The 8,802-nt window shown below is 40.2% G+C and overlaps 1 protein-coding gene across 5 annotated transcripts in view; it reads right to left on the bottom strand.

Annotated features, from left to right (window-relative positions):
* clcn2c (chloride channel 2c) overlaps positions 1-8,802 on the bottom strand; it is a 176,932-nt gene that overhangs the window by 30,399 nt on the left and 137,731 nt on the right. For all 5 annotated transcript variants that reach the window (XM_046073718.1, XM_046073720.1, XM_046073719.1 and 2 more), the window contains 3 exons: positions 7,902-8,092; positions 5,196-5,307; positions 1,098-1,168 (listed from right to left, as the gene is read on the bottom strand). In XM_046073718.1, coding sequence (XP_045929674.1) covers positions 1,098-1,168; positions 5,196-5,307; positions 7,902-8,092 — 374 coding nt within the window. The remainder of the gene's footprint in view (positions 1-1,097; positions 1,169-5,195; positions 5,308-7,901; positions 8,093-8,802) is intronic.

Genomic DNA, 8,802 nt, shown 5'->3' with positions numbered 1-8,802 from the left:
ATAAATAAAATGTATTATTATTATTATCAGCAACAACATTAAAATTGATGGTTAAAAAAATAAGCCCTCTAGCGATAACATGCAGTGATGTTAAAGCTTTAAATGTGGTCTACAGCGTCCTTTTTGATCCAATCAGTAGGAAAAACAAATGTTCAGATCCTATACATAATGGCTTTAAGGATCTAATTATTAAAACACATGGTACATCGTTTGCATTGCCAATTAGCAGTGGTGGTATTTCCTGTGTCAAGTGTTCTCTATAACCTCAGCTGACCATTAGACAAATGTCAACAGGTTAAGCTGAATGGATCCTAGCCTAAGCTTTAACACGAAAACGACTAGAGGCAGTGAAAGGTCAGGAGGCTTAGGGTTACACATTGTACAAGGAGGAGGGTGTTCAACACTTTTCGGCACGATGACATAGACGGGCTGCAGGCTGAGCCTGGCCCAGATCACAGTCCATCGGCATTGGGGATTAGCCCTGGAATGGAATGACGGGGTGACAATCGGTTGATTGGCTGATGAACCTGTTGCCGGACGGATTCCAGGCATTTGGATAGCCCTGATCGGTGGCTCTTACCACGACGGATATCCGGACTCGTTTGGCCGGCCTCCTGAGCTCAGGAGTAATGGTTCTCTCCAAGTTGTTGTTTTTCTTCCAGGCGACCAGAGACAAACACAACATTAACAACAACCTCAACGTCAGTTTGACTTTGCAAAAAGAACTTCCTTGCAATGCCACTTTGATGTGACCAAACTTCACTGCAATGATGGAGAGGAGGAGTGGAGAGATTTTTCTTAAAACCTTGCAGGATGCAAGGCTGAAACAAAGTGAAAAAGGTTTTATATTGAGGATGACTGAAAAACTGTGTATGTGTGTTCTGTTTATGTGTTTGTCTGTTTGTGTGGGAGGTACTGTACTGTGGAGCGTGAAAGACTGTATGTGAGAGATAGCATAGGACTGTGTGGGTGTACAGAATGTGTGAACGGCAGGATGTGAGCCACTTTGTGTGTGTGTGTGTGTGTGTGTGTGTGTGTGTGTGTGTGTGTGTTGGTGGTGTTGTTGCGGAGTGTATTTGAGGACATGGTTCTCTCACCTCCAGGGCTTCTGTGTCTGGACTGGCGCAGAACAGGTTCTTTAAAGCAATGCCTGAATTATCATTTGGGCCTGAAAGAGAAACAAAGAGAGATTTAAAAAAGAAAAAACGAATCTAGATCTAGGGAATCTAAACAGGTTTATAACTGGAAAATCAAACCAAAATCAATGAGCGTGTGCGGGTAGATAAACATGAAAAGTTGTTTTTCATCATAAAATAAATGGGTGGACAATGTTATTCTGTTTTTTTAACCTGAGCGGCTGGTTAATATTTTGGGATACACACATTTATCACTACCTACACAGCTAACTTTGTGTATAGTCTCAATTGGCTTTATCATTGCTTTTAGCTGCGGTTTCTCACTGGAATTGCCTTAATCATGTTGCAAAGATGCTGAAATGATTTTTCCAATTTACATTTTAAATCAAAAAACCTCAGATCCAACTATTACAAAGCCAAATGCTGCTAAGAGGAGAAGTCTCCTCCACCAGCTGATCACCAGGCTCAGCTCCTCTAACAGCCCTTTTTCACTGCAGGAACTTCACATAACATGTTGACATTGTCACAGGTTCTGTTTTTGGTTCTGTTTGTTCTGCTTAGGGGAAGAGTTCCTGGAGCTAATTTTTGGCACTGCTCATATCACAGCAAGGGCGACCACAATAAACACAACAGTAGCTACCACGTTACTACTGCATCTGTATGTATGTATGAATTGAAAACCAAAACAATCAAGAACACTTCATAAAAGATCACAGCGTGAATAGTGGAGCAAAAGTGGTCTGACACACTGGACCACTGGCTGGCTTGTGCTGGCCACAGCAGTGCTCTGGATTTACTATTGGCATATAAACTTGTTCATGTATAAATTAAGGAAAAGCAAAAACCAGTACCATTTCTGACATCGTTGTCTATAGAGGAGGAACGATTAATTAATTAATTGACATTAATTAATTAATTAATTAATTAATCTTTGGCATTAAGAAACTGTGATGGGTATTTTACAACGCTGACAGTCAGATTATCTGGACATTGTGAGCAACTGGAAAATTATAAACTAAATGCAGTGAGTAACCCCAGCCTGGCCATTGAGACTGGTGGACAAACAAAATCCAGAGATCACAGGCTGTCTGTTCTGCCAACTAGCAGTCATTGTCCATTGGGATTCACTCTCATTGATTGTTTTACCTCTTTACCTTTACCTCTAGCACCACCAGCGTCACATTTTGCTTTTTAGTGAAAGATCTCAACAACTTTTGGATACTATGAAATTTCGTCCAGACCTTCATTCACCTTCTTTCGTCTATCACCATCGTCAAATTGTCAAATTTTTTATTTGTCCAATATTTTAGTTTATGACTAAATACCTGCAATATTAATGACATTCCCATCAGCCTCAGCTGTATTTGTGTTCAGTGCATCTAAATGCGAAATATGTGCATTTCCATCAGCTGGTTTGGAGCGAATAAACCATGCTACGGCAAGCGTAGTTGCGTTAGGAGTTGACGTTACACATGGCTGTAATAAACAAGATGTGTGGGTTCCAAACCAGAAACAAAACCAGCCGCATGGAACTGATGGCCAGTGATCTTAGAAAAATGGAGAGGTCTTCAGGAATGTGTTTCAAGAGGGCAAACTGCTAACAGCCATGTCTCCATGCGTTATGGGAATATCCGGCAAGACGCTGACAGAAGAAACAGCTGATCAGACGTCAGAACTTATTTGGCAAAAGTGTTTCCATCTCCAATTTAGCACATTAACTATTTTTTGATAAAGGCAAAAACCACCTCAAGTGAGGGTAAAAACGCGCTGTGAAATTTTGCCGTTTCCATCAACCTTTTCTAATGCGATACTTCAAAATGTGCATAAACGTTGATGGAAACATGGCTAATGTCATTTGTGAGCTCAAAGCACTATGTTTAAGTACAGCCTCAGAGCTGGTACCATGGCTATACAAGACTCTTGTTTGTTGAAAGTAAATAAGTAGTAAGTAAAGTTTATTTGTATTGCACCTTTCACAGATAAAAATCACAAAGTGCATCACAATAAAATCTAATACAATACAACAAAGTAAAATACAATGCAAAAGAAAATTTAAAAATGATCCCCTCTGGTTTTAAAATGAGTTTGGGGAACCACTAACAACCTCTGACCTGATGACCTCAGACTACAGGTCGGAGTATGAAGCTGTATCAACTCAGAGATGTAGGGAGGAACTTGACCGTGCAGGACTCTGAAAGTAAGGACCAGGATTTTAAACTGAATTCCCTACTGGACTGATAACCAGTGAAGTGATGCTAAAACAGGTGTGATGTGCGCTCTTTTGTTAATGTGAGTTAAAAGCCTTGCACCAGAGTTCTGAACAGCCTGGAGACGGTAAAGCTCCTTCCTGCTCAAACAAGTAGAAAGACTGTTACAGTAATCTAAACGAGAGGAAATACAAGCATGAATGATCATCTCCAACTCACCCTTTGACACCAGTGTTCTTAATTTGGAAATATTCCTTAGTTGGAAGAAACAGTTTCTGACTAATTATTTAGAGTGGTATTCCAAGGACATTGCTGAGCTCCTGAGGCTCGTTTGGACAGACGAGCCCAAGTCACCAATTTGCTGCTTTATCTGAGGGATGCAACTTTCAATTAGTGTTCAGAAGCAAGAAGTTGTCACATAACCACTGTTTGATACTGGTCAAGCAGTTAATTAAAGAAGACAATTTATGGAACTCAGTTTCCTTAAACAAGCAGTACAGTTGAATATCACCCGCATACAGATGGTAAGATATGTCACTGAATTGACTAATTATCTGTCCTAGAGAAATATATACAAAAGGAACAGGAAGCGTCCCCAGACAGAACCCTGAGGTACCCCACACGACAACCCTGCAGTTTCAGACATGATCTGATTCACATAAACACTAAAATTCTACCAGAAAGGTAGGATGAAAACCATTTTAAAACTGATCCAGACATCCCAACCAGATCATGGAGTCTATCATAATATTATGATCAACAGTATCAAAAGCAGATGAAAGGTCCAAGTGGACCAAAACTGTGTATTCCTTAGAGTCAGCTGACATCTGAATGTCACAAGTAATGCAGTTTCCGTGAAATTTGTCAAACGGCTTGTGATTCTCCAAGAAAAGGGTGAGTTTCTCTGCTACAACTTTTTCTAGAATTTTTGACATGAATGGAAGTTTGGATATTGGCCTGTAGCTCCTGGGTTGTAATGGATCCAAACTGGGCTTTTTAAGTACAGGCTTAACGACAGCATGTTTAAAAAAAATAGGAATGACACCAGTTAAAAGTGAAGTATCTCCACAATACAGGGGCCAATAGAATCAAACAAACAAATAGCGCAGTCGGGAGAACATCCATAGGACAAGATGAGGGTTTCAATGTTTGTAGCAGAGAGGTCATGTCATGTAGTTTCACAGGTTTAAAAAAGAGGACCAAGAATGAGCGGGAGACAGGTCACGTGCAGAGTTCTGAGAAAGTGATGGTGAAATGTTTACCCTGACATATCTGATCTTATTTACAAAGAAGTGAAGGAATTCATTTAGAAGACACAGTTGTTTGAGGGGCAGAAGGAGACACTACTGCATTAATAGTGTCAAACAAGTCTTGTTTTTACATACATATTTATGTTGTAAACCTGTTGTATAACCTGCTTTTGTGTTGCTGTAATTAATTATGCATTATTGGTTATTACTACATTTCACAAAATGGCACAAATTTGAATTTGAGAGCTTGATAGGCGTGTACTGTGTTGAGAAAAAATAATGTTGGACAAACAGATATTGCTTGGTCTTGTTTCAATTAAGACAGTCGGAGTCAGTGAGTGTTAAAATAGTTATTTTATTATCCAAGTGAGACAAAGAGAGAGAGCAACTAAGAGGTGATGTTAGCATTATGCGAGTTTAGAGACAGAGAGGCCATTACAGACACCCATTGCAGATCTATTAAATCTTCTTATCCTTTTTTTTTTAATTGCCTCATATGTCAACTGCTTGGAAACTCTCCTGTGTGTGCGTGTGTGTGCATGTGTGTGTGTGTGTGTGTGTGTGTGTGTGTGTGTGTGTGTGTGTAAATACATGTTTCTTACTGGCAGGGATCTCAGTGTGTCGCTCCACCATAGAGGTTCTCTTCAGTGCAGGTTTGAGGGGCTTCTGAGGAACTGCACGGACAGGACTGAAGGTTGACTCCTCAGTGGAGATCTGCGCACACACACACACACACCCCAACAAACCCCCACACACAGAGATAGATAAGAAACAGCACTCAAAACTCCCAAACCCCAATCCTGTTCAAGAGATCAACTCCTCTTTCTTTTCCTGTGGACTCATTATACAAATTGATGTACTTCTTCTTCTTCTTCTTCTGTGATGACATGGAGGCAAATCAAAAGGAAGAAACAGTAGAAAAGAGGAAAAACCCAAAAAGAAAAGAAACCAGCGGGAGTTGAGAGCTCAAAGGGCCTTGATGTAAAATTCCATGACTTCAGTGACTTTCCATGCTGGCATTTTCATGACCTAAAAACTATTTTTTGCTGGGTTTTGTTAATGTTTTTCTGAAGGGTGGGAACATTCTGGTTTGAACCATAAAATGTTCCACAGAACAAAATGTTTGTTCGAAACTAGTTAGAAATAAATTCTGTGATTCTGTGAAGTTGCCCATTTGTAAAGGCATCACTACTCCTGATACACTGGGCTGATAGTGTCTTTTAATTTAATATTGGACATCAGGTAGCTGGAGTTTCCTGTTTAATGCTATGTCAGAGGATTCTCCACCATTATAAAAACAACAAAGCTACCATCATGAATAGTAATTAGCTGTCAGGAAGTTTTATTCCAAAGATATACATCAGCATTTAAAAAGCCTTAATCAAACCATGTGGAATACATATCACAATTTAACAATATCGTAAGGCTTAGGTGTCCATGGGAAACCACTTAGAAGCATTGCTGAAAGCAGCTCAGGAAGGAATGGAGAAAGTGGGAAAGAAGAGTGGAAAACGATATTAAGTCAGAGGAATGAAGAAAAAAGCTAGAGGAGGTAAATGCATGTCTCACACACACACACACACACACACACGCACTCCTTCCTCCTTCCTCTACACCCCTGCATCCATGCCTGAAGGCGTTCTACTCAGCCACTCACTGCAAACTGATGAAAGAAAAATGAAGACAGAAAGAAAGAGATACATCGACATTTTGAGCATTACAGTGCAGGACCTAGAACCAATTTAGACATCTACCTTCCAACATGGCTGCCTTTTTCCATTTCCTACCTTTGTCTCACACATACACACACAAAACTTACACAATCACCTTACTACTATCTAAGCTATCCATCTGTCACACACACAAACACACAGTATGTCTCTGAATGGATTTCACCACTTTCACCATCTTTCTTTGTTTTTCTAAATTTGTCAGATAAATGAAACTGAAACAGACCCTGTAATATTTGTCTTGCAAGACACATTATTCTCTAACATCTCTTGTTTTCCTAAAAGTACTTTCTCAATGTTCAATGTCAAAACGTAAAAGTCCAAGTAAACTAATATTGGATATGGTTGATGATGAAAAGGGAGGATCTCAGGTGGGTTTTATTTTATCTCCATGCTACGCATAAAAAAAGCACTCTTATAAAGCATTAAGTTATTTTTAGTGAGGCTAGTGGCGTGCCTTTATGAACTCGCTAGATGGTGAAAAGGTGCCTGCTTAACATCACCATGTTAGCATGCTAGACATTAATATAAGACATACTGGCATGGCTGCAGACTCTAAGTCTTGCTTTGGAACATCACATTGCATCCACATTTACTTTAGAGATGTTGAGCATCTAAATGATGCTTTTTATTCTGTTTTACTTTATGCTCCTTTCCTTGTTTTTTTTTGAGTCACGGTGACCTTACTGCTCATGCTAACCCTGCAGGTAAAACAAATCTTAAAACTCATTTTTGAACATTTACAGTATTTGATTATATTTTTTCATGTGACAACACTGAAGAAATGACACTTTGCTATAATGTAAAGTAGTGAGTGTACAGCTTGTATAACAGTGTAAATTTGCTGTCCCCTCAAAATAACACATCACACAGCCATGAAAGTCTAAATCGCTGGCAATAAAAGTGAGTACACCTCTAAGTGAAAATTTCCAAATTGGGCCCAATGTGTCAATTTGTGTGGCCACCATTATTTTTCAGCACGGCCTTAACCCTCTTGGGCAGCTCAGTTTCAGGGTTTTGGCAATCTTTTTATAGCCTAGGCCATATTTATATAGAGCAGCAATTCTTTTTTTCAGATCCTCAGAGAGTTCTTTGCCATGAGGTGCAATGTTGAACTTCCTTTCACTTAGGGGTGTACTCACTTTTGTTGCCAGTGGTTTAGACATTAATGGCCGTGTGATGTGTTATTTTGAGGGGACAGAAAATTTACACTGTTATACAAGCTGTACACTCACTACTTTACATCGTAGCAAAGTGTCATTTTGTCAGTGTTTTCATATGAAAATATATAACAATAGATTTACTAAAATATGAGGGATGTACTCACTTTTATAAGATACTGTATTCCTTTGGGTTTGCAATTAAAATCTGGGGAAACTAGAAAGCACTGAATGGCTAAAAACAGGTAATGTCAAACTTTTCTGGGCACAAGCTGACCATCTAGCTGTCAGCTCAGTTGCCTGGTCACTTACAGAGTCAATGATTTCATTTTGCACTAAAAGCAGAAGTGTAAACAGATAACAAATGTTGCTTGTTGTCCCACCACATCTCCTCTCTCCACTTTCAGTGACCTCTGACCTGGAAGCGGACCTCCTGACTGACCCGCTGGCTGCTGTCCTCACTGACCGGGTTTGACACGACCGACATGCGTTTCTTCTCTGCGATGGATCGCTCCCTGATGTACTCTAGCCGTCTGGGGCGTCCGAGCTGCTGAGAGAGCAGTGACTGGAGCTGGGCACGCTCGATGGAGCCCAGCAGGATCATGGACTCTGGGAGAAGAGACAGAGAGAAGGGAGGTGACGTGAAGAACACAAGGGAGAAGGAAGAAAGTGGAAGTGGATGAGAGGGGTACGTATAAAAAGAAGACAGGGGATGGGAGCAGACTGCAGGAGATTCCAAACATGTTGCAGCACTGCAGAGAGCTCAGCTGACTTACATAACAAGAATGCAGTGAGTGTGTATTAACTAGAGTGTGTGCGTGTGCGGGTGGGTGGCAGCTTGTTTGCTTAAAGTAATTGCCTTTGTGACAGTGTGTGCTGATTATGTATTTTGTTAAATGCCGCAGCTAATTGTTCCTGCACGATTGCATAATTGAGACAGTGCTAGAATACCAAATTTGCACTTAGTGAGGTGGCGAGCACAACGCCATCAGCAAGCTCTCCCCTGGCTAGTTTGTCAATCAATCAATCACTTTAATGAGCATGCCACCAAGGTCGGTGGAATTAGTTTTTGGTACAGTCTGGAAGGGACGTTCTGTCCAACAGCAACATCGAACACAGATATCAATATCAAACACAGTGATAAACACACCACACTGTATTCACACACATGGCATATTACTGTAAAAAATGTATTGTTATTTCATGTTGTTTTCACACTGTTTGCTGGGTACTTAACACTAGTTTTTACTTCTTTAAACAAGCAAGGTGATATGAGTCAGCACTGTTCCATATTCTCTACATCCTTTATATTTACATGC

The sequence above is a fragment of the Micropterus dolomieu genome, linkage group LG17, assembly GCF_021292245.1.
Source record: "Micropterus dolomieu isolate WLL.071019.BEF.003 ecotype Adirondacks linkage group LG17, ASM2129224v1, whole genome shotgun sequence".
In the NCBI taxonomy this organism is placed as follows: domain Eukaryota; kingdom Metazoa; phylum Chordata; class Actinopteri; order Centrarchiformes; family Centrarchidae; genus Micropterus; species Micropterus dolomieu.
This window is presented reverse-complemented; position numbering and strand designations above follow the sequence as displayed.